General features: G+C 49.6%; 2 protein-coding genes across 12 annotated transcripts in view; one reads left to right on the top strand and one right to left on the bottom strand.

The window, feature by feature from the left end:
• LOC127031130 (histo-blood group ABO system transferase 2-like) overlaps nucleotides 1–22,116 on the bottom strand; it is a 58,625-nt gene extending 36,509 nt beyond the window's left edge. For 2 of the 8 annotated variants that reach the window (XM_050917900.1, XM_050917899.1), the window contains exons 1-2: nucleotides 3,715–3,929; nucleotides 1,383–1,457 (exon numbers count right to left, since the gene is read on the bottom strand). In XM_050917900.1, coding sequence (XP_050773857.1) covers nucleotides 1,383–1,441 — 59 coding nt within the window. In that variant the 5' untranslated portion in view covers nucleotides 1,442–1,457; nucleotides 3,715–3,929. Of the gene's footprint in view, nucleotides 1–1,382; nucleotides 1,458–3,714; nucleotides 3,930–20,369; nucleotides 20,689–21,150; nucleotides 21,408–22,094 lie in introns of those variants that run through there. The other 6 variants (XM_050917897.1, XM_050917898.1, XM_050917896.1 and 3 more) reach the window with 6 other exon arrangements.
• The window catches only part of LOC127031287 (olfactory receptor 10A7-like), a 46,855-nt gene continuing 32,789 nt past the window's right edge, over nucleotides 11,791–25,856 (top strand). For 3 of the 4 annotated variants that reach the window (XR_007768509.1, XR_007768508.1, XR_007768507.1), the window contains exon 1: nucleotides 11,791–13,879. The gene's annotated coding sequence lies outside the window, so the exon portion shown is untranslated. Of the gene's footprint in view, nucleotides 13,880–14,630; nucleotides 14,665–25,856 lie in introns of those variants that run through there. The other variant, XM_050918036.1, reaches the window with a different exon arrangement.

Genomic DNA, 25,856 nt, shown 5'->3' with positions numbered 1-25,856 from the left:
CTTTTGCCTGGAAAGGGTTAACAAGAACAGTGAGCCTGGCTGTCACCTGACCAGAGGACCAATCAGGGGACAGGATACTTTCAAATCTTGAGGGAGGGAAGTTTGTGTGTGTGCTGTTAGTTTTTGGTGGTTGTTCACTCTGGGGGCTCAGAGGGACCAGACATGCAACCAGGTTTCTCTCCAATCTCTCCGATACAGGTTCTTATAAGTTTAGAATAGTGAGTACTAGGTAGATAAAGCGAGTTAGGCTTATGGATGTTTTCTTTATTTGCAAATGTGTATTTGGTTGGAAGGAGTTCAAATTGGTATTTTGCTGAAAGGATTTTAATTTGTACTTGTATACTTTGGCTGGGAGGTTATTCCCAGTGTCTATAGCTGAAAGACCCTGTACCTATTCCATTTTTTAAATTTACAAAGATAATTTTTACTGGATTTTTTTCTTTCTTTATTTAAAAGCTTTTCTTGTTTAAGAACTTGATTGTTTTTTTATTCTGGTGAGACCCCAGGGGACTGGGTCTGGATCCACCAGGGAATTGGTGGGGAGAAAGGAGGGAAGGGGGAGAGAAAGGTTGATTTCTCTCTGTGTTAGGATTACTTTCTCTCTCAGGGAGAGTCTGGGAGGGGGAAAGAGAAGGAGGGAGGAAGGTGGATTTTCCTCTCTGTTTTAAGATTCAAGGAGTTTGAATCACAGTGATCTTCCAGGGTAACCCAGGGAGGGGAAGCCTGGGAGAGGCAACGGTGAGGGAAAGGGTTTACTTTCCTTGTGTTAAGATCCAGAGGGACTGGGTCTTGGGGGTCCCCAGGCCAGGTTTTGGGGGGACCAGAGTGTACCAGGCACTGGAATTCCTGGTTGGTGGCAGCACTACAAGTACTAAGCTGGTAATTGAGCTTAGAGGAATTCATGCTGGTACCCCATCTTTTGGACGCTAAGGTTCAGAGTGGGGAATTATATCATGACGGGTTCCAACCTGCTCTACTGAATCTATTTTCTCCCTGGGACTATTCAAGCCTCAAGGGAAATGAAAGTCTAGCTCAGGGGTCAGCAACCTTTCAGAAGTGCTGTGCCGAGTCTTCATTTATTCACTCTGATTTAAGGTTTCGCGTGCCGGTAATACATTTTAACAGTTTTGAAGGTTTATTTCTATAAGTCTATAATATATAACTAAATTATTGTTGTATGTAAAGTAAATATGGCTTTTAAAATGTCTAAGCTTCATTTAAAAGTAAATTAAAATGCAGAGCCCCCCAGATTGGTGGCCAGGACCCGGGCAGCCTTCGGCACCCGTGCCATAGGTTGTCTACCCTTGGTCTAGCTTATTGACTAGTGTAAATGGATTTATGCCACCAGAAGATCAGGCCCAAGTATTTACTGAAACACTTACTGAAAGTATCCAAGGATCCCAGCCATCAGTATTCCACCCAGAATGAGTACTTTTTTCATGACCCTGATGATGGTGCTGAAATGAGAAAGGTGAAGTATAGAAGGGAGTAATGTAATAAGAGCACAAAAAAAGAACAGATTTATTAATAATGTTCTTGACAGCCTTACTCAGGCTTCAGCATTTAAAACGTGTAAGCCAGCAACAGATGCTGTTTCTTCCTTTCCCAGGGTTGTTTTAGGTGGTGAAACTGCAACATAGTCTCTCATGTTGTGAATTGCTTTCCTCTTTCATAGACTTTAAGGCCAGAAGGGACCATCATGATAATCTAGTCTGACCTCCTGCACATCGCAGGCCACAGAACTTCACCCATCCACTCCTGTAAAAGAGCCCTAACCTCTGGCTGAGTTACTGAAGTCCTCAAATCATGGTTTAAAGACTTCAGGGTAGAGAGAATCCACCACTTACACTAGTTTAAACCTGCAAGTGACCCATGCCCCATGGTACAGAGCAGTGGTCCCCAACACGGAGTCTGCGCGGGCGCAACTTAATGCACCCGCATTCTGGCTCCCAGGAGAGCATCCACCAAAATGTTGCTGAATTTCAGCGGCATTTCAGCGAGGACACCTCTCGATGATGATGCTTGTAGCCGACAAGTGATGTCATAGAGAGGCGTCGCCCCCGAATTTCGGCGGGGATGCCTCTCGCTGACACCGCTTGCCGTCAGCAAGTGAAGTCATCGGGAGGCGTCGCTCCTGAATGTTGGCAGGGATGCCTCTCGATGACGTCGCTTGTCAACGGCAAGCGGCGTCATCGAGAGGCATCGCCACTGAAATGCCACCAAAATTCAGCGGCATTTCAGCAGGTGCTCCATCACCGCAGTGGTCCTTCAGTTGGCGCCCGCCAGCCAAAAAGGTTGGGGACCACTGGTACAGAGGGAAGGCGAAAACCCCCCATGGTTTCTGCTAATCTTACCTGGGGGGAAATTCCTTCCCGACTCCAGATATGGTGATCAGCTAGACCCTGAGCATGTGGGTGGGACCCTCCAGTCAGACACCTGGGAAAATCTCTGTAGTAACTTTGCTACTTTCACCTTTTCCCTCTGCATAACTCATGGGCAAAAACGACCTTTTGAGAGCAGACACACAGCAGATTGAGCTCTAACTGCAAAACAGTTAGAGAAAGAATCCTTCAATCACCGGGGAAATAAAAAAATCTGACAGGGGGTCAGTTAAAATGTGCCCTAGGCCAGCACTGCCATGCAGCAGTTCCCAGCTTGTGCCCATCCTTTCCCCTTCAGATCAGCAACCCCGGAACCCTGCCCCTCTAGGGTTACTACCTCTGAAGTACAATGAAAAAACAGGACTTCTAGGACAGCCCAAAGGCCACAAAACTAGACAGCTGGCAACATGCACTGAGCATCGTACAGACTTCCTGAGACAGCTATGTCAGGACAGGGCCTAAATAGCTTGGAAGGGCTGGTCTCTAGGAGATTTGGGTCAGTGGAATATTTATTACAAACACACACACACACACACACACACACACACACACACACACACACACACACACACACACTTCCTCCAGCAGGGCATAACACATACACACATATACACACTGAGCACTTCTCTTTCCTTCCAGCAGGAAACAACCCCCTGTTCCCCAACAACTTCATAATTCTCATTTATGTTTCAAAGAATTCCTTGTCCTTTTTCATGGATGTAAGACGTCTGTATATCATGTTACAGCATTTTCACAAATCTGTCTTCTGTTCTGAATTGGACTTCCTTTTCTGTAAGCTACTGTAACTGCAGTTTCCTTCCTTTCAATTATTTATCTGTGTTTTGTTTGACTGTTATTTGTATTACTTATTGCCTTTAGCACACTATTTTGTTTCTCTCAGCACTGTGCCAGTTGATGACCTGAAGCTATTTAATGCATGTTTTAATAGCAAGCAATCAGGTTTACTTTTAGGTATTTGTTTCTATTTTTATGAATACAGATTTCACAATTTCAAGGAAATTATGAGGTGTATGTGTGACATTGCACTCTATACGATTTTATGAAAATATGCTAATGAGTTTAAATATAATGTAACTGGAATATGCTTCATGCAAAAGGTCTCTTGTAAGGTATCATCACAACACTTATAATCTACTGAGTTGTGGCCATCCTATTTGTATAAATGTATCTCTTTTGTATCTGAAACTAGAAATATGAAATATAACTCTGAGGGCCTATTGTAATTATGCAAAGTGTGGGCCATTAATGGTGGTCTGGAATCTTGATGACTCCCATTAACCAGGACAATTGACTGTAGATGGCTCTGTTTTACCTGTAAATCTCCCTGTATACATGTGTGCTGGCAAGTGGGTAATGAAGTCTTACAGTGACATGTGATCATGTCACCTGAACTGGAATCCATCTTTAACCTGGTGCTTTTCCATTGAGAAGGAGTAGGCAGAAACCTAGAGAGGGACAAAGGATTCCCGTTTTATGCAAAATATACATAAATGGGTGGAACAGAACAAAGGGAAAGTCATCATAAGGAATACCCCAGCTACCACCTGAGCTGGAACAAGGGCTGTACCAGGGGAAAGGACTGTGCTGACAAGGAAGGCATCCAGTCTGAGAAAGACTTATTGAAACATCTCTCAGGGTGAGATTTTATCTGTACTCAGTTGTATTACTGTATTAGGCTTAGATTTGTAAAAGCGGCAAAGAGCCCTGTGGCACCTTATAGACTAACAGAAGTTTTGGAGCATGAGCTTTCGTGAGTAAATACCCACGTCATCAGATGCATGGTATCCAACGAAGTGGGTATTCACCCATGAAAGCCTACATGCTCCAAAACTTCTGTTAGTCTACAAGGTGCCACAGGACTCTTTGCTGCTTTTACAGATCCAGACTACCACGGCTACCCCTCTGAGGCTTAGATTTGTGTGTTTAATTTTATTTCGCTTGGTAATTCACTTTGTTCTGTCTGCTATTACTTGGAACCACTTAAATCCTACTTTCTGTATTTAATAAAATCACTTTTTACTTATTATTTAACCCAGAGTAAGTATTAATACCTGGGGCGGGGGAACAGCTGTGCATCCCTCTCTATCTGTTATAGAATTATAGAATATCAAGATTGGAAGGGACTTCAGGAAGTCATCTAGTACAACCCCCCTTCTCAAAGCAGGACCAGTTGCCAACTATATCATCCCAGCCAGGGCTTTGTCAAGCCTGACCTTAAAAACCTCTAAGGAAGGAGATTCCACCACCTCCCTAGGTAACCCATTCCAGTATTTCACCACTCTCTGAGTGAAAAAGTTTTTCCTACTATCTAACCTAAACCTCCCGCACTGCAACTTGAGACCATTACTCCTTGTTCTGTCATCAGGTACCACTGAGAACAGTCTAGATCCATCCTCTTTGGAACCCCCTTTCAGGTAGTTGAAAGCAGCTATCAAATCCCCCCCACCATTCTTTTCTCCTGCAGACTAAACAATCCCAGTTCCCTCAGCCTCTCATAAGTCATGTGCTCCAGCCCCCTAATCATTTTTGTTGACCTCTGCTGAACTCTTCCCAATTTTCCCACATCCTTCTTGTAGTGTGGGGCCCAAAACTTGACATAATACTCCAGATGAGGCCTCATCAATGTTGAATAGAGGAGAATGATCACATTCCTCGATCTGCTGGCAATGCCCCTACTTATACAGCCCATAATGCCCTTAGCCTTCTTGGCAACAAGAGCACACTGTTGACTCATATCCAGCTTCTCGTCCACTGTATCCCCTAGGTCCTTTTCTGCAGAACGGCTTCCTAGCTATTCTGTCCCAAGTCTATAACAGTGAATAGGATTCTTCCATCCTAGGCAGGACTCTGCACTTGTCCTTCTTGAATGTCATCAGGTTTCTATTGGCCCAGTCCTCTAATTTGTCTAGGTCCCTCCGTATCCTCTCCCTACTCTCCAGCGTATCTACCACTCCTCCCAGTTTAATGTCATCTGCAAACCTCATGAGAGTGCAGTCCACACCATCCTCCAGATGATTAATGAAGATATTGAACAAAACCGGCCCCAGGACCGACCCTTGGGGCACTCCGCTTGAAACCGGCTGCCAACTAGACATGGAGCCGTTAATCACTACTTGTTGAGCCTGATGATCTAGCCAGCTTTCTATCCACCTTATAGTCCAATCATCCAGCTCATACTTCTTTAACTTGCTGGCAAGAATACTGTGGGAGACCGTATCAAAAGCTTTGCTAAAGTCAAGGAATAATACATCCACTGCTTTCCCTTCATCCACAGAGCCAGTTATCTCCTCATAGAAAGCAATTACGTTAGTCAGGTATGACTTGCCCTTGGTGAATCCATGCTGACTGTTCCTGATCACTTTCTTCTCCTCTAAGTGCTTCAGAATTGATTCCTTGAGGACCTGCTCCCTGATTTTTCCAGGGACTGAGGTGAGGCTGACTGGCTTGTAGTTCCCTGGATCCTCCTTCTTCCTTTTTTAAAGATGAGCACTATATTAGCCTTTTTCCAGTCATCTGGGACCTCCCCCGTTTGCCATGAGTTTTCAAAGATAATGGTCAATGGCTCTGCAATCACATCCGCCAACGTCTTTAGCACCCTTGGATGCAGCGCATCTGGTCCCATAGACTTGTGCTCGTCCAGTTTTTCTAAATAGTTCGGAACCACTTCTTTATCCAAAGAGGGCAGGTCACCTTCTCCCCATGCTGTGCTGCCCAGTGCAGCAGTCTGGGAGCTGACCTTGTTTGTGAAGACAGAGGCAAAAAAAGCATTGAGTCCATCAGCTTTTTCCATATCCTCTGTCACTAGGTTGCCTCCCTCATTCAGTAAGGGGCCAACACTTTCCTTGACTTTCTTCTTGTTGCTAACATACCTGAAGAAATCCTTCTCGTTACTCTTAACATGTCTTGCTAGCTGCAACTCCAAGTGTGATTTGGCCTTCCTGATTTCACTCCTGCATGCCTGAGCAATAGTTTTATATTCCTCCCTGGTCATTTGTCCAATCTTCCACTTTTTGTAAGCTTCTTTTTTGCGTTTAAGATCAGCAAGGATTTCACTGTTAAGCCAAGCTGGTCGCCTGCCATATTTACTATTCTTCCTACACATCGAGATTTTTTTTCCTGCAACCTAAATAAGGATTCTTTAAAATAGAGCCAGCTCTCCTGGACTCCTTTCCCCCTCATGTTATTTTCCCCAGGGGATCCTGCCCATCCAGGGTCCATATTCTGCTGCTCTCCTTTTTTATGAGTTTGCCTTGTATAAGCTTTATATAAGGTAAAATGGATTTATTTGGGGTTTAGACTCCACTGGGAGTTGGGCATTTGAGTGTTAAAGACAGGAACACTTCTGTTAGCTGCTTTCAGTTAAGTCCGCAGCTTTGGGGCACGTGGTTCAGACTGTGGGTCTGTGTTGGAGCAGACGGGCATGTCTGGCTCAGCAAGACAGGGTGCTGGAGTCCCAAGCTGGCACAGATAGCAGGGGCAGAAGTAGTCTTGGCACATCAGTTGGCAGTTCCCAAGGGAGTCTCTGTGATCCAATCCATCACAGTATGTTTGAGAGATAATAGGGGACAGACAATAATTATTTAATGACAGTTGATGGTGCAATTCAAAAAATTAAAGCTGTATATCCATTAAAACACAAACTGTGAACACCGCATGACAAGATACACAAAGTAACTATTTGTTAATCAAACTCTAGTTCTCAAGGAGCATTTTCTTTACTTTGCCTAGCTGCACATTTTGATTATCATCGATGAAAATATTGTTTTATCAATTGGTGTGCGTGTGATGAAATTGATGTTTACTGACATTTGCCAATAAAAAACTGCTGCTTCCAAACCTAACTACATTGGCTTGTCATTGGGTAATTGGCCCCTTAGGAGAGATGGGTCCAGTACTGCCTGTGACTAATCAGCTGCCTCCATGCTGATTTTTTTTTTAATTGAAATTCTTCACATGCTGGACATCATCATCATATCAGGCAATATACACATTAAGTCACTAAAACCAGGGTCAAACCAGCCCACAGCATCCATAACCGCTTTAGTTGCTTCCTGGCCCACAGTTTCCTCTGCCCAAATGAGAGGAGCAAACCGATTACTCAAAGTGAGACAAGAAGAGGGAGAAGGAAACGGGACGGGGATTACAAGGGAAGGAAGGGCCATCTGAGACATCCTAGAGTCCTGTGAGGTAGATGCAGGCCTTACCCGCTGCAGGACTGAGACATGGAGAGAGCTCTGCCCTTAGTCCTCACCTCTTCCACAAACTCTGAGTCTTCAGGAACCTTGCCCTCAAATGCACTGACCACCTCAAAGGATGAAACCCTTCCCCCTCCTCAATCTCTGCCAACAAGGCAGCCCGGACTCCTGGGTTCTAGTCCAGTTCTAGGAGGAAAGCGAAGCGGGGGAGGGAACCCAGACTCCTGTGTTCCGAGCATAGAGCTGGGAGGGGAGTGAGGACTAGTATCTTGGAGGCGGGCGTTGGGGGGCTGGGAGCCTCCTGGGTTCCAAGCCCCACCTGGGTGGGGGGTCTAGTGGCTGGGGGAGGGGGCCGGACTCCTGGGTTCCAAGCCCAGCAGCCAAAGCCCCCCCCTACCTCCAGCGCTGGCCCTGCCCAGCTCTTACTGCAGGGGGCGCCATGCTGCGCCGGGAGCCCGCTTGGATCCAGTGTCCCTGGGCTGGACCACCACTCCTGGCATGCCCTGCGCGGGACTGCAATTCTCGACATGCCCTGCGGGGCTTCCCCGCCTCTGCGCTGGGAGGGGGATAGAGAGGGGAGAGAGTGTATGGTTCTGCACCCCCAGCTTTCCCCATGCACCCCAATCTCCTGCACCCCATCCCTGTACCCCCAGCCCTGTACTCCAGCCCTACCATTGCATCCCCAGCTCTCCCCATGCACCCCAATCTCCTGCACCCTATCCCTTTACTCCCAGCCCTGCCAATGTGCCCCCAGCTCTCCCTGTGTACCCCAATCTCCTGTACCCCCATCCCTGTACCCTCAGCCCTGCCACTGTGCCCCCAGCTCTCCCCATGCACCCCAATCTCCTGCACCCCATCCCTGTACCCCCAGCCCTGCACCCCCAGATCTGCCTGCCCCTGCATCCCCCATCCCTGTACCCCTGATCTGTGCCTGCACACCAGCCCCTCTGTATTCCAGCCCTGCCAGTGTAACCCAGCTCTCCCCATGCACCCTCAGACCCTATACCACCAGCTCTCTCTATGCACCCCAACCCTGCACCGTAGCTTTACCCCCAGCCCCGCCAGTGTACTCCAGCTCTCCCCAAGCACCCAAATCTCCTGCATCCCCCATCCCTAAACTCCCAGCTCTGCCCCTGCACCCCCCAGCCCTGTACCCCCAGCTCTGCCCTGTACCTCAGCCCTGCCCCTGCATCCCCCACCCCTATACTCCCAGCTATGCTGCTGCAACCCAACACTCCCTCCCCTCCCACACTCCCCAAAGTATTTGGGGAAAAATCACTCTGTGAATGGTTCCTGGGGAGGGGCATTGGCGGGGAACAGGAGGAGAGGGATTTGGGGCTGCAGCGAGGAGAGGGGGGCTATAGGGAGGAGGATAAACAGGGATGGGTGGCAGAGGAGGGAAGAGGGGTTGGGGTCAGAAGTGTTGGGGGGTGGAACACTGTGGAGAACAGGTGCAGGGGCAACTGTCAGCCCCACATGCTCCCTTCTCCTGTGTGTGTGCCCAGATCTGAGGGGCCCAGCCCCTAGATGGGACAAAGCCCTTTCCCTGCCCCCCACATGTGTATGCCGTGATCAAGGGAGCCCTTTCACTCCTCTCTGCCCCTCCCCCTAGTGCTCTTTCCTCTCAGCCTGTCTGCCGAAGGGTCCTGAAGTCCCCATGCAAGGCCAGGTTTTCAGGTAATTTACCATCTTCATCTCTCCAACAACTGCTGCCACCTGCTAGTGTGGGGCTGCTCACCATCTGGACTGCAGCCACATAACTCCCAGTGTGATGGCCCCCTCCAGGGGGCTGGAAGGGGGGTGGGTGGGCAAGCTTTTGGTTCCTTCACCATGTCCCAGGACTCCTGGGGGTGTGAGGGGGCTGGGAAAGGAGGAGAAGAGCTTTGTGCATTTCAGCCACAGCGGGGCTGGTGGCGGAGCACTGTATTACCTGTGTTCATGAAAAGTCACGGAATGAGGGCAGAGTTATGATGATACGGGCATCCTTAACAGTGCATTTTCTGCTGTGGCCAGGTTTTGTTCAGCACACTTCGGCATCCTGCAAAGAGATAACCTGCTGCTAAGCGGCCTGAACTCCATGTAAATGCAGATTACGGAGAGCTGGGTGTGTGTGCAGAGAGATGATAGCGGTTCAGGAAAGTCGCTATTCACAGTTCTTCTCCATGTCCAAACCCTTCCCCTCTGGACTGCGGTGAACAAAGGGTTAATGGCCAGCCTAGCCCACCCAGGGCATGCTGTGAGGAATGCTGGGAGTGATAGTTCTTGGCCACTTCCCTACTAGGGTTAGGGTGTGTCTTTCCAGGACACCCCTCTTCACATTGCAGATTGGGGGTGGGATTCAGTCATGGCACAGGGGCTGGAAGGGAGATGCCCTCCACTCTAACCACTATACCCCCAACCCTTCCTGGGGCAGTATAGAACCCAGGAGTCCTGGCTCCCAGGCCACCCTGCTCTAACCAGTAGACCCCACTTTCCTCCCAGATCTGGGGATAGAACCCAAGACTCCTGGCTTCCAGCCCCCTTGCTCTAACCAATACACTCCACTTCCATCTCTGAGCTAGGATAGAACCCAGGAGTCCTGGCTCCCAGCCCCCCCCAGTTCTAACCACTAGACCCCACTCCCATCCCATAGCTGGGATAGAACTCAGGAGTCTTGGTGCCCAGCCTCAGGTTCCACTGGATCCCGAAACCTAGAGTGGATTTTGAGGGCGAGATGCAGAGGAGTCTGGGATACGGGTTACGTAGCAGTAGGGCTGAGTGTGTGTGTGTGTGCGCCCATCCTTGGGGGCAAGGAGAGTACCAGCTGCTTGGGGCATCCCCAGGTCACTGAGACACCTAATTCCCTCCTCCCAGAGGGATTGGCACTGGGAGAGCCATGGGTGCAGGAGACAGGCACTTCCTGCTAAACCAGCTTTGCCGAGACCAGAGCTGTGCCCCCGGCCGAATCCAGGACCCAAGGCAGTGCTGGGCTTGTGGGGTGCTGAGCCCAGGGGCCGGGGCAGCTGGACTGAGACACAATCTGCCTCCCTGTGAGTTCAGCTGCTGGGGTCCCTGGAGGAAGGGGTAGCTGACTACCCAGCCAGATCGCTGCCTATGGGGCTGGGGTAGGTGCTAGCTCTGCTTGAGAGCAGCTTTTGAATCCCCATTGCCTGGAATCTTGGCACATCTCCTGGAGACACTGGGTCTGGCAGTGCCTGAGCTGCAGCACCTCCCCCCTCCCCCGCCCCCTCAAACCAGCTTCTCTTATGTCCCCAAGCTTTTCTCAGCATTGCTGGGCTGGGCGTTGAGGAGGAAACCTGGGCATTGCTCCTGGTACGGTGGGGGCCATGGTATGGAGGTTGCAAGTTGAAACCTGCCCCTGCGTGGAGATCTGCCCGTGGCTCTTTGCAAAGATTTATTCCAGGGAGATGTAAGCTTTGCCCAGCGGGCAGTTCAGATGGGGCTCAAAGGGCTTTTGGGAAGCAAATTAAATGTCCCATGTGACAACTCACCAGGAGCAGGAGGTGAATTAGCGAGCAGAGCCCAGCCAGACCATCTCCTCCAATTCCCAACCCGGGAAATCTCCGTGTGGTGATATGGTCGCCTGCAGCGGCTGGAGCACCGTGCCCTTAAAATCCCCGCCCGACCCCGGCTGCCGGAGCTCTGGCAGTGCTTTAAAGGGCCCAGGGCTCCCCACAGTGGCTGGAGCCCTGGGGCCCTTTGAATCACCACCGGAGAAGCCGGTCCAGTCTGGCACGGCGTACAGGCTCTTGCTGGTATGCCACACTGGACCGTACTGGATAGTTTCATCTCTGACGAAATGGCTTTTTTAGCAATCAGGCGTCAATTGAGGGCAGGCCACAGAAAGAGGGGTTTAAAACTGTTGGGAAGGGAGAATCCCATTTTGCCCCTGGGATGAGAGAAGGGTGTTGGAGGCCTAAACATTCCCCTACCCCAAAACATTCCTCTAACCCCCATCCCAAATCTCCTGTAAAAGTAGAAGAGCCCTGAAGGTGCTATTAGTGTAATTCCACTGATCACCTGAAGAATAAATGTCCCGTGCTAGGAGGAAGCGGGCAACAATAGCTCACATTAGTTTTGCTTTCCTCAACACAGAACGCCTCCGCCCTCCTCGCAAACAATTGCAACCTATCATCTTGGTTCTGTGAGGTTAGCCTCTGCAGAACCAGATGTAGTAAGATGAGGCCCTGAGACATAAACCTTTGGTATCAGAGGCCCGGTCTGAGGCCTGAAGTAATGGTCAAGACATTGCAAACATAAAGCAAAGTTAGGCCGTGAGCCAGAGGCAGGCCCTGCTCACAGAAGTTGGCAAGAGGAAGGCTGCTAAAAGAACGTGTGCCAGGATGGCACCAGAATGGCTGGGTACGAACACATCCCACACGGATAACAAGGAACAGGCAAACCCAGCCTAAAGACAGTATAAAAGGACAATATGATGGATAGGCAATAAAAAAGGACAATACGATTGATAGACAGCATGATGGATAGACTTATTTGGTCAAACCAACCTGTACCAGGAGAAAGGCAACACCCTAATGCATACGGGGGCTGTACCTCAGTGTGTTCAATGATGTGTAACCTGTTTATACCTGGGTATAAGAACGCCTGAGTGGACGTCTTTGTCTAGCCTAGGGGGCAGTGGAGTGTCCCACCACTGACTGACCTGGTCCATTGTCAGGGAGCACATATGTACTAGCAGAACTGTAGACATCTGATCCGGGGAGCTAGAGGCTGTGTTTCATTTGACAATAAACCTGGCCAGGTGCTTCGTGCCTTATCAGAGTCTTTGGTCATTGGGGGTTCTCCTGTGGTCTGCTGTGTCGGCAATCTGCGCAGAGCCGGGGCAGCACACAGAGGGAACACGCACGCAGCCGACTCTTATCAACATTAAACAGAGCAGAGCACCACACCAATGGCGTCTGATAACACTGGTGACCCCGACCGCTGATCTGGTGAGTAAGCGAGCTGTCCGCTGTAGGAATCGTGATCTAACATGACAGAAAACCACGAGCTAGGGAACCCCCTTAACCCTTCCCTGCAAATCCCCACAGAGTTTTAAAAATATAATGGGGAAAAACATGTAATGCAATCTGTAAGGCTAGCGCAGAGACTGTAGTCGTAAAATGTAAACTATTGCAAATTATAATGATGGCTATTACAGCATGCACAAAATTGGTGGGGCAATAGCAGTAACAAAGAAGGAGTTAAAATAATCAAAAGGAGATACAAAGCCCTGGAATGCTCCCACCCCCCCCTGCAGGGTGGCGAGCAGCCCAGAGACAACCAGCACAGAAACAGATTAAAACATTGGAAACAGCTGCAAGGCTACAAAAAATACATGTGCCGTCCCCAGTTATAAATATTTGCGATCAACAGCAGGTTTCAGGTAGCTCCCCTTTGCCTGAAGAATGGGGACAGAATGGAAGAAGGTGGCCCTAGTAAAATTAAAAGCTGTAACAGGGTCCTCTGCAGTGCAACCACCACCTTATGATAAAAGCCAGGTTCTGGTACAACCTAAACCGTGACCTAGACTGGTGCCTGTCAGAACGGGACAAGTAAGTGCACAGATGGAAAAGGTAGCACACAATACTGTCATGGAATTGAAGGAAAATATGGAACAGTTCACAGAGCACATTCGGAGACAGGAGCTGCGACTCGATTGCAGGGTAGTGAATAAAAAGGAATTTCAAAGTAAAAACTGAAATTAAGCAGGTTAACAACTAGAATTGATGCATTAACGCAGGGAGTTGCCCCAAAACAGTTAACTGCAGCAAAAAAGGGCACTCCCACCATCTATTTGGCATGCAAACAAAAGCAACAGATGCTGGGGGAACAAATTCAGGTTTTACAAGAGCAGGTAATAACTCCCACTCTCCTCTCAAAGCCAGGATAAAAACCAGGGGCACAGTCTCAACTGTGCAGGTTTCCAACTGCTTTGACCCATGGAACCATACTTGGTGCTCATATCTAAAAATATAACCTTCTTTCTCAAATATTTTTGTATAACAGTTAAGTTTTTTCTTTTATATGCTTTCTCAGTTTGCTAAACTCGCCGCTGTTGCCCGTACTTTCAAATATCTTGATGCAGTTAATCTCTCATGGCTCAGATCTTGCTACCTTCCTAGGTTGCTCTTTGCCCCCCCCCCCCCGCCCCTTTTCCCCGACCTCTCTTCACTTCTGCTCTCTCTTTGTTTAAAAGTTAAAAGTTATAGTTTTTACAGAAATCTCCAAAAGATAAAGCAATTGAAAACAGAACAAAACAAGAAACAAAAAGGAGATAAGGTAAAAACGTTACTTTAAATAAATCCAGTAAATTAATTATTTTAACCTTCAGGAACGCAACAGCTGGAATTATTCCTAACTTTCTTGAAGATATGGCTGCCAAGCAACAGAAATTCACACTCTGCTTCTAATTCTAACCACTAACTAATATTTGAAAGATGGGCTTTTCTTTTTTCCATATAGCAGAGTTTTAAAGTAATGTTAAATATAATGGAATGCAAAATTCCTTGTTACCAAATTAATACAATACATTTGGCAAATATTAATATATTTTAAAAGTATGTTTGTTAAAAATTTTAAATAAGGTAATAACTTGTTTATTCAAATGTTTAACCCTTTCAATGTTTTGTTTTCGTTTGCTTTATTTTCTATAGTTATGAATAGAATTCTGGTGTCATTTGTTTTGATTTGTAAGTTTGTCCTTTACGTCATGTGCATTGTCCTGTGTTGTATGTTGTGTGTGTTACGTGACTATTTTTTATTATATTTATTTTGTTGCAACAAAAGTCAATTTTATACTCTTTTAAAATATATGTATATGTGGTACCATACTATTTTAATATTATGGTTGTGGTATAACCATCATAATATTATTAATATCTTTTTTTTCAAAGTTCAACAATGTCTCAGTTATAAATATATGTACATATATTTCTGCCTCAACAAACAATGAAATTGCAAACAAAAATAATTTTCTTTTAATAATCACAGTTTTGTTTTGTTTTTTAAGTTTTTTTTTATTTTTTATTCAAAGAAAAAATGTAAGGGAAAACCTCAACATTAAGGTACAGATAATATTAACAAAATGTCAATTTCTTGTTTGGGTTTTTGTGAACTTGTTTGTTGTTTTTTTTTTTAAATTGTTTGCACTTCTAAACTTGTTTGCACTTATAAGAATGTGATACCAAAAATGTTTAAAAATAACAACTTATGCATAGTGCTAACCAAACAATTTCAACGGGTTTCCACCTTTGGCTCCCAAACATAACAAAAGCATCATGAAAACTTAATACTCTCAAAGTATTTGCATGGACCTATACTTAAAATTTATTTTGGTTTAATTTTATAGTTAATTTAATTTTACATGGTTTTCTTTTGTTATGTTAATAGGAAGCAGTGGTTGTTAAAGTTTGTGCTTCTAAACAGTTAACAAGAGTGAAGTTGGTATCACAAGCAAAGTAACTCTAAAAAGCTTGTTAAAATTATGTTCCTAATTCTTTTGTTGAAACAAAGTGTTCAACAAAGGAAAGCAATACACCTGCCCATGGAAGACTGTAAGCATCTATTTTAGCTGTTAAGCATTACATTTAGTATAAAATATTAGTAATGCACCGTAAGTGAAAATGAATGTCTATACAACAATTGCAAAACTACAGCTTGTGTTTAAAAGACTTGGTCCCTGTTACATTGTAAACACTAAATTCGTCTGTGTATTAAATTTGGGTTACTAAAAACAAGAGAAATGTAAAAACAAACAAACAAAAACGTTATTATATTAACTAACTTGAGAACAAAGACACTAGAAGATATCACACCACAAAGACAGCAGAAGATATTTGTGTACAGTGAAGAAACCTCCAAGAATCAAGAAAAGAAAATTGAAGTGCTGCATAAACAAGAGACTGGTCAAATACACCTCTATCTACCATATATGGACAATTAATTTAACAATCAGCTAAAAACCACTACCTGGACCAGGATAAACTGTCATTTAATTTCAACTTGGTTACTGTGTAAAAACAACTGTATTATTGCAGTACTACTATATTATCATTGTACTATTGCTGTATTGTATTATTGCTGTACCAGCACTCCCAGCTATCTTCATGACACCACTAATTTCCTGAAAAAACTACAATGCATTGGTGAACTTCCAGAAAACACCATCCTAGCCACCATGGATGTAGAGGCTCTCTACACAAACATCCCACACACAGATGGAATACAAGCTGTCAGGAACGTATCCCTGATGAAGCCACAGCACAAGTGGTTGCTGAGCTCTGTGACTTTACCCTCACACACAACTATTTCAAATTTGGTGACGATATATACCTCCAGACCAGTGGCACCGCTACGAGCACCCGCATGGCCCCACAATATGCCAACATGTTTATGGCTGATCTGGAACAACGCTTCCTCAGCTCTTGTCCACTCATGCCCCTTTTCTACCTATGCTACATTGATGACATTTTCATCATCTGGACCCATGGGAAGGAGACTCTGGAAAAATTCCACCACGATTTCAACAGCTTCCACCCCACCATCAACCTCAGCCTGGACCAATCTACATGGGAGGTCCACTTTCTAGACACCATGGTGCAAATAAGTGACGTTCACGTTAACACCACCCTAAACCGAAACCCCACCGACCGCTATGCCTACTTTCATGACTCCAGCTTCCATCCCGAACACGCCACATGATCCATTGTCTATACCCAAGCACTGAGGTACAACCGCATCTGCTCCAACCCCTCAGACAGAGATCAACACCTACAAAATCTTCACCAAGCATTCTCAAAACTATGATACCCGCATGAGGAAATAAGAAAACGGATCACCAGAGCCAGATGTGTACCAAGAAGCCTCCTACTGCAAGACAAGCCCAAGAAAGAAACCCACAGGACTCCACTGGCCATCACATACAGTCTCCAGCTAAAACCTCTCCAACGCATCATCAGGGATCTACAACCCATCCTGGACAACGATCCCTCACTTTCACAGGCCTGGGGTGACAGGCCAGTCCTCGCCCGCAAACAACCTGCCAACCTGAAGCATATTCTCACCAGTAACTACACACAGCACCATAGTAACTCTCACTCAGGAACCAAATCCATGCAACAGACCTCGATGCCAGCTCTGCCCACATATCTACACCAGCAACACTATCACAGGACCTAACCAGATCAGCCACACCATCACCGGTTCATTCACCTATAATGTAATATACATTACAGGTGTCCACCAATGTAATATACGCCATCATATGCCAGCAATGCCCCTCTGCTATGTACATTGGCCAAACTGGACAGTCCCTACAGAAAAGGATTAATGGACACAAATCAGGTATTAGGAATAGCAATATACAAAAATCTATAGGAGAACACTTCAATCTCCCTGGACACACAATAGCAGATTTAAAGGTAGACATCCTGCAGCAAAAAAACTTCAGGACCAGACTTCAAAGAGAAACTGCTGAGCTTCAGATCATCTGCAAATCTGACACCATCAGCTCAGGATTAAACAAAGACTGTGAATGGCTAGCTAACTACAAAAGCAGTTTCTCCTCCCCTGGTGTTCACACCTCAACTGCTAGAAGAGGCCTCATCCTCCCTGATTGAACTAACCTCGTTATCTCTAGCCTGATTCTTGCTTGCATACTTATACCTGCCTCTGGAAATTTCCACTACATGCATCCGACGAAGTGGGAATTCACCCACGAAAGCTCATGCTCCAATACATCTGTTAGTCTATAAGGTGCCACAAGACTCTTTGCTGCTTTAACATTTACAATGTGCACAAATTTGCTAAACTGTTTAACCAACACACAGGTAAAAATCAACAAATGAATGGCAGCAAACAACATGAAGGCAAAGAAAAAAACAAATTGGTAAAGAAATTAAGTTATAAATTGGTAAAGAAATTGGTGAACAAATTCCGTGTTAGCACCCATCGTAATTTGGGTTACTGACACTGCATCCTAACTAAGACATATGTTATTCAAAACAATCTTGCTATGTGTCTGGATACCACTACTACATCCTGACCCAGCAATATTTGATAAATTGGTTATTGTCCATTCAGTAAGTTATCTGGAAAACAACATCCATAAAAACAGTTGGATCTATGTCAACTACTGGTATATCATGGGACAATGCAATCCACGGAACACAAAAGCTAGACATTCCTGTTTCCTGTCCAGCAAAACTTACCAGAGGGTGACAACCAGCAGTAAGGGTGACCCATAACATGAATAGACAGAACTGGGTGGTAACTAATTACAAGACATTTATATATATAAAAGCCTCATTTGTAGTGTCACTACTCCAAATTTCTGTTTTACTTCTCATATACATAATACTGTGGAACAAACTATAACAATGCTGGTTCCAGTGTTTCAAAACACTCAGCCTACTACTAATGATGATATAGGTGATAACTGCTATTGCCATAATAGGAGTGTGTTTCTATCTGTGTCACCAAAGTAAAAGAGTCTGTAGTGAGGCGGCGTGGCTCCCCTCTGCGCCAGAGGAGGGAGATCCCAGCCGGAGACCAGAGTGGGCGGAGCTAGTGAGCTCTCAGCCCGCCCCCCAAAGGGTCAGGCGGTGACCCGGAACTATAAAGGCCGGCCCTCAGAGCTCAGTCAGGCCCCAGCTGCCGGAGCGAGCAGATCTCCCTCAGGGAGCTCGAGACTGGGAATCCCCTGTGACCCAGGGCAGCTGCCCAGGCTGGCCTGAGCTCCCCCAGGCCTGCTACCTCGAGGAGTTGCTGGAGCCTTCCCACCCCCGCTACCTGGAAGAGCCGCCGGAGCTTCCCCGCGCCTGCTACCCGGAGGAGCCGCCGGAGCTGCCCTGGGCCGACTATCCGGAGGAGTTGCCGGCCCTACCGCCCAGCCCCGGCAGCAACGAGCCCATGCTCCTGGACCCTGCAGAGGAAGGAGCCCGGGGGCAGCCGACCCCAGTCTGGCTGCAGCCTTATCAGAGCCTATGTCAGTGTGTTGCGGCCAGAATCCCCACTGACTAAGCAGCGGATCTTCAGCTGCTGCTAGGGCCCGGGCTGGGACGCAGTGAAGTGGGAGGGCCTGCGTCCCCCCTGCCACCCAACCTCTGGGTGGCAGACTCCCTCTCTCCCTGGCCTGAGGAGGCCAAAGCCTATTAGAATGGCTGTTGTTGCTCAGCCCTGCCCCAGGGCCTGAGCTTTCTGACTTAGTGTTTGTTGCCTCACCCTGCCCAAGGGTCGGGCCTTAAACTGTTACTGTTGCTCAGCCCTGCCCAAGGGCTTGAGCTCCCTGACTCAGTGTTTGCTGCCCCGCCCTGGCCTAGAGCTGGGCGGGGCAGCAATAACAACTGTTATTGTTGCTCAGCACTGCCGAAGGACCTGAGCCCTCTGCCCCCACAGGGCAGGCGACTGCAGCGAGGACTGCTGGGCTATCCACCCGGACCCACCAGCATGTAGTGAGCCGGCGTGGCTCCCCTCCTCCCCCCCGAAAGGGTCGAGCCCCGGCTGCACTCGTCTACGTGTCAGAGTACAACACCAGACTGGAGAGACATGGTTATGCTTAGACATAGGGTGGTGTCATAGGTACACATACATACCATACATATATACCCATATATGCTACAAATATATATGCCATATCCATATTATTCACATATATATTATTTGGGAGTGCCTCTAAGGCTCAATCACAGTACTACATTCCTCGGTCATGGTCCCAGGCCTAACATTCCCAGGCCCACCATAAGGGACTTGAAAGAATTGGATAATAAAATCTGTCTACTAGTCGTACGAGGGACTGTACAGACTAAGAACAGATGGGGCATGAGTGTATGGCTGGTGAAATGAGGTGACCACATAACAGTATTTAGCCCACTGGGTTATCTTCAGTCCATGCATTATGCTTTTCTGGGACGATGGGTAAACATCATCCCATAAAAAGACAAAAAGTGGGGGAATTTAGTAAGATGAGACCCTGAGACATAAACCTTTGGTATTAGAGGCCCAGTATGAGGCCTGAGGCCTGAACTGAAGTAATGTTCAAGACCAGGGGTCTCAAACTCAAATGATCACAAGGATCGCATGAGGACTAGTGCATTGGCCCGAGGGCCGCATCACTGACACCCCCCTCTTGCTGCCCCTGGCCCCGCTCCCACTCCACCCCTTCCATGAGGCCCTGCCTCTTCCTGTCCCTTCCCTGCCCCCATTCCAACCCCTTCCCCAAAGTCCTCAACCCAACTCTGCCTCCTGCCTGCCCTCAGGGGGTGCAGGAGGCGTACGGGGTGTGGCAGGGGCTCAGGGCAGGGACTTGAGGTGCAGGAGGTATGCAGGGTACGGTAGGGGCCCAGGGCAGGGAATTGGGTTGTGGAGAGCAAGGGGGTGAGGGTTGCTGCAGGGGGTTGGGGTGCAGGGTGCGGCATGGGGCTCAGGGCAGGGAACGCAGAAGGTGTGCAGGGTGCGGCAGGGGGCTCAGGGCAGGAAGTTGCAGTATGGGGTGCAGGAAGGGTGAGGGGTGCAGCAGGGGGTTGGGGTGCAGGATGCGGCAGGTGGCTCAGGGAAGGAAGTTGCAGTATGGGGTGCAGGAAGGGCAGGGCCGGTGCAACCATTTAGGCAAACTAGGCGGCCGCCTAGGGCACCTAGTGGTTGGGGGCGCCTAAAAGTCCCCTCAGGCGAGGAGGTGGAGTGGAGGTGAGGTGGGTGGGGGGGCGCGCAGGGAGGGCTACCCGCAGTAATGGGTGGGGGGCACACAAAGGAACAGCTCCCTGCCCCAGCTTACCTCCACTCTGCCTCCTCCGCTGAGCACACAGCCCAGGTCTAAGTCTCCTCCAATATAAGTGCAGCAAGCCTGGGCGGGGAGGAGAATTAGAGCAGCGCCGCGTGCTCAGTGGAGGAGGCGGAGCCGAGGTGAGCTGGGGCTGGGTACCCAGGCAGAGTTAACTTCTGCTGGAGCAGGTCTCCCCAGGCAGGGTTAGCTGCCGTGGTGGGTGGCGGGGAGAGGGGGGAAGTCTCCCCAGGCAGGGTTAGCTGCCATGGCAGGGAGGGGGGGAAAGGGGGGAAGTTTCCCCAGGCGGGGTTAGCTGCCATGGGGGGACAGGGGGAGTCTCCCTGGGCGAGGTTAGTTGCCGTGGGGGAACAGGGGGGAGAGGAGTTAGCTGTCGCGGGGGGGGGGTATCTGCTGCGGGAGGGCTCCCCGGGTGGGGGGCTGAGTTAGCTGCCATCGGGGGGGCAGGGTTAGCTGGGTGGGGGGTGCAAGGTGGAAGTTTTGCCTAGGGCACGAAACTTCTTTGCACCGGCCCTGAGGAAGGGTGAGGGGTACAGAAGGGGGTTGGGGTGCAGGGTGTGACAGGGGGCTCTGGGCAGGGGGTTGAGGTGCAGGAAGGGTGCAGGGTGCAGCAGGGGGTTGGGGTGCAGGGTGTGGCAGGGGGCTCTGGGCAGGGGGTTGAGGTGCAGGAAGGGTGCAGGGTGCAGCAGGGGGTTGGGGTGCAGGGTGTGGCAGGGGGCTCTGGGCAGGGGGTTGGGGTGCAGGAGGGGTGTAGGGTGTGCCCGGTGCCACTTACCTAGAGTGGATTTGGGGTGACAGGGCCGCACATCATGGCCAGGTCAGGCTTCCTGCCTGCCTTCCCTGACCCCGGGCCCTGCTCCTCTCCTCTCTGCTCCAGGAAGCAGCTGGAATCCCTGGGGGTGGGAGGGAAACGGCACCATGTGCTGCTTGTTATATCCTTGGGGGCAGCAGCTTTAGGAAGAAATCACTGTAAACAGTGAGCTGTAAACCTTGGAGAGAGCTGTAAACCTTGGAGCAGCTCTTTATTGTTATACACAGAACTAACCAACAGCCAACCACACAGGCTGGGCTATCCCCTAATAATCCGACTCATTGCCATGGCAACACAAGATTCTATTACAAACAAATACACAACACTGCTCCTCCAGGTATCTCCCGCAACGCTCCCATTGGTTGCCGTTCCTCATACCCGGCCAATGGGAGCTGCAAGAGCACGAAGCCCTCTACTCGCCCTCCCACCCCCTGCCCGGGGCTGCTGGGACATACAGTAGTTCCAGCCTCTTCAGGGAGTGGCATGGGGCTCGCAGCTGCACGGGATAGGCAGAGGGGTGAGAGGGTGCGGGCAGGGGGGTGCGGGGAGCTTGGCAGGCAGCACAAAAGAACCCCCTGGGCCGCATGCGGCCTGCGGGCCACGTGTTTGAGACCCCTGGTCAAGACTTTGCTAACATAAAGCAAAGTTAGGCTGTGAGCCAGAGGCAGGCCCTGCTCACAGAAGTTGGCAAGAGGAAGGCTGCTAAAAGAATGTGTGCCAGGATGGCACCAGAATGGCCGGGTACGAACACATCCCACACGGATAACAAGGAACAGGCAGCTCCAGCCTAAAGACAGTATAAAAGGACAATATGATGGATAGGCAATATGAAAGGACAATGATTCTATGACAATATGATGGATAAACAGCATGAGGGATAGACTTATTCAGGGGTGAAAGTAACTTACCGGTACTGCTGGAGTCTTGAGGGGGCGTGGCCTCAACCAGAAGAGGCATGGCCTCAACCGGAAGAGGCGGTGCCTCTCAAGATTTAAAGGCCCTGAGGCACCAGCTGTGGCTGGGAGCCCCAGGGCCTTTAAATCAACCTGGGGCTCCCAACTGCAGTGGTGGCTAGGAGCCCCCCGGGGCTCCTACCACTGCGGAGCTCCGGACCCTTTAAATCCCCACCGCAGCTCCGGCTGCCGGAGCCGCGGGCGGGATTCAAAGGGCTCTGGGCTTCCCGCAGCCGGGGGAGCTCTGAGCCCTTTAAATCTGCCCCCAGCCTGGCTGCTGGAGCCGCGGATGGGATTTAAGGGCCTTTGGGCTACCTGCTGTGGTGGGGAGCCCAGAGCCCTTTAAATCCCCTCCGCAGAAGCCAGTGCCGTCAGGCACGGTGTACTGGCTCTTGCTGGTACGTCATACCAGACTGTACAGGCTTACTTTCACCTCTGGACTTATTTGGTCAAACCAACCTGTACCAGGAGAAAGGCAACAGCCTGGTGCAGAGAGGGGCTGTACCTCAGTGCGTTCAATGATGTGTAACCTGTTTGTACCTGGGTATAAAAAAGCCTGAGTGGACGTCTTTGTCCAGCCTAGGGAGCAGTGGAGTGTCCCGCCACTGACTGAGCCGTGTCCATTGTCAAGGAGCACATATGTACTAGCAGAACTGTAGACATCTAATCCGAGGACTGTGTAGACATCAGCTGGAGACTGTGTTTTGTTTGACAGTAAACCTGGCTGGGTGTTTTGTACCTTATCGGAGTCTGTGGTCAATGGGGGTTCTCTCAGCGTCTGCTGTGTCAGAGATCTGCACAGAGCCTGGGCAGCACACAGAGGGAACACGCATGCAGCTGACTGTTTTCAACATTGAACAGAGCAGAGCACCACACTGGTGGCATCTAACACCATCAGATATGGAGCATGTGAAGGCTGTCCAAATTGATGGCAGGGAATACTTGGGGCAGAGGGCTACAGGGGCCCTGATCTCACTGGTTAAACAGAGTGTGGTCCCAAAGGCCAGTATGCTGCCTGGCCAAATGGCAGAGATTGTGGGGGTGGGTAAAAGCAGATTCCTTGTACCCCTAGCTAAAATCATAGACTCATAGACTCTAGGACTGGAAGGGACCTCGAGAGGTCATCGAGTCCAGTCCCCTGCCCTCATGGCAGGACCAAATACTGTCTAGACCATCCCTAATAGACATTTATCTAACCTACTCTTAAATATCTCCAGAGATGGAGATTCCACAACTTCCCTAGGCAATCTTTTCCAGTGTTTAACTACCCTGACAGTTAGGAACTTTTTCCTAATGTCCAACCTAATCCATGTGGTTTGGGAAGGTTTGGAAAGAATTTTGATTGTGGAGGTAATGGAGCACCTCCTATTCGACCTGCTCCTGGGTAATGATTTTTTCTGTGTAGCTCAGGTTAAAATATTTGCCTGCAGCAGGAGGGAGTGTTGTGCTGGGACCCCTGAGGGAAAGGGTAAGGTCTCAGGAACTGCTGAGAGAATGGGAGAGAGTCTTCTTGCTTCTTCTGCAGCAGGGAGAAATCACATGCTTCCAGGTGCGAAGGTGGTTGAGATCAACTTCTGCACTGCAGCTGGAGGAAGGGATCAGGGTGTAATGCCTGCCAGAGAGTGACCTGTCGAGGTTATTAGCTGCCAGCAGGTCACAGCTGAACCAGAGACAAACCTGGCTCCAGGGAGCTGAGAGCAATGCATCCCAGAGGAGAGCCCAGAGAAGGGGCAGGGGATCTCAGAAACCACTGAGGTGGATGAGGATTCCTGTGACTCCATAGCACAGGGAAGCAGGGTGCTTCCAAGTATGGGATGGGCTGAGGCTGGCTCCTTTCCAGCAGAAGGCAATGTGCCCTCAGGCCCAGGGGCAGGAGAGGTGTTGTCAGTGATTAAGGAAACTGTCCCAGTTGTTAGCTGGCAGAGTTCGCAGATGAACAGAAGACAGAACCCTTCCTGTGGTATGGCTACACTTGCAGCTGTACAGCGCTGGGAGTTAAACCAGTCTTCGTACAGCTGAGTAGGGAAAGCACTGTAGTCTGTCCACACTGCCAGCGCACTGTCCTGGCCGCATTTGCAGCATTTGCAGCTGCATTGGGAGCTGTGTATTATGGGCAGCTATCCCAGCGTTCAAGTGGCTGCAACGTGCTTTTCAAAAGGGTGGGTGGGGGTAGGGTGTGACAGGGAGTGTGAGGGGAGAGAGAGTGGGTTTTTAGAGTGCTGAGAGTGTGCCAGCTCGCTGCCTTGTAAGTTCCGACCCTACCCCCTCTCACTCACTGAAAGCAAACAGCAGCTGTTTGTTTTTTCTCATACACCAGATAAGCAGCCGCTGAGCCTGAAACGGACACCAACCCTCCCCGCGACGCCTCTCTCTTCAAGCAAACATTAGCTGTCTGCATTCCGAACAGGGCGCCCCTGCCTGCCTCTACTCATTCAAATCAAACAGTAGCTGTGTTTGCAGGGCCAGTGCAAAGATGTTTCACCCCCTAGGCGAAAATTCCACCTTGTGCCCCCTGGGGAAGCTCCCCCCCCCGCCCTGAGGCACCTCCCCATCCCAGCTTACCCTTGCTCCATGCATGAGCACAAGCACGCCGAGCACACTGTGGTTGCTTCACTTCTCCTGCCTCCCGGGCTTCCGGTGTCTAAGCTGATTGGTGCTGCAAGCCTGGGAGGTGGGAGAAGTGAAGCAGCCACAGCGTTCTCGGGGAGGAGGCAGGGCAGGGGTGAGCTGGGGCAGTGAGTTCCCCTGCGTGCTGCCCCCACCCTTACTTGCTGCATGCAGCCCTCCCCATGCTCCTCTGCCCCAGCTCCCTCCACCTAAATGCCAGCGGCGACCGGGGCAGCTGAAGAACTGGCCACCACAGTCGCTGCCGAAGAAAATGGTGCCTCCCAAATCCTGGCACCCTAGGCGACCGCCTAGGTCGCCTAAATGGTTGCACCAGCCCTGTGTGTTTGGTTTTTTGATACGCAGCCCCCAAAACGGAGCTTTGAAAGGGCATCCGAAGTTCACAACAAAACAAAGAACGGAATCACAACAAAACAAAGAGAGGAAGCTTCAGTTAAAAGGATTATGGGGACTTTCCGGAGATCAATCACTGCGTAATAACGTTACTCCCCATTTACACTGCAGTAGCAGTGTCTCAGCCGCTACGCAACAGCTGTTGTTCCTCACCTGGAGGTGGCGTACCAGCAGCGCTGTAGCCACGGAGATACAGTGCTGTACGTGCCTTGCCAGTGTGGACGGAGAGTGAGGTACAGCTCTGTGGGTGGCTTTATTGCACTGTAACTCTCAAGTGTAGCCAAGGCCCTAGCAGGGCCAGCCAGGGGGGACAAGTGGGGCAATTTGCCCCGGGCCCCACAGAGGCTCCCATGAGAGTTTTTCGGGGCCCCTGGAGCGAGGTCCTTCACTCATTCTGGGGGCCCAGAAAACTCTCACGGGGCCTGGGCCCCTGGAGCTTCTTCCGCTCCAGGTGTTCGGCAGCAGGGGGGTCCTTCCGCTCTGGGACCCGCCACCAAAGTGCTGGGTCTTCGGCAGCAATTCGGCGGCGGGGGCCCCCCACCACTGAAGACCTCAGGCCCCCTGAATCCTCTGGGCAGCCCTGGGCCCTAGGGTGCACAGAGAAATGTGTCTTAGGAGGAGACCCAGAGGAGGAAACTGGGGAAGAAATAGTGGGGGTACAGGAATGTCTCCTCACTAGTCACTTGGGGCAGGATGCCC

This window comes from Gopherus flavomarginatus, chromosome 11 (genome assembly GCF_025201925.1).
Source record: "Gopherus flavomarginatus isolate rGopFla2 chromosome 11, rGopFla2.mat.asm, whole genome shotgun sequence".
In the NCBI taxonomy this organism is placed as follows: Eukaryota; Metazoa; Chordata; order Testudines; family Testudinidae; genus Gopherus; species Gopherus flavomarginatus.
This window is presented reverse-complemented; position numbering and strand designations above follow the sequence as displayed.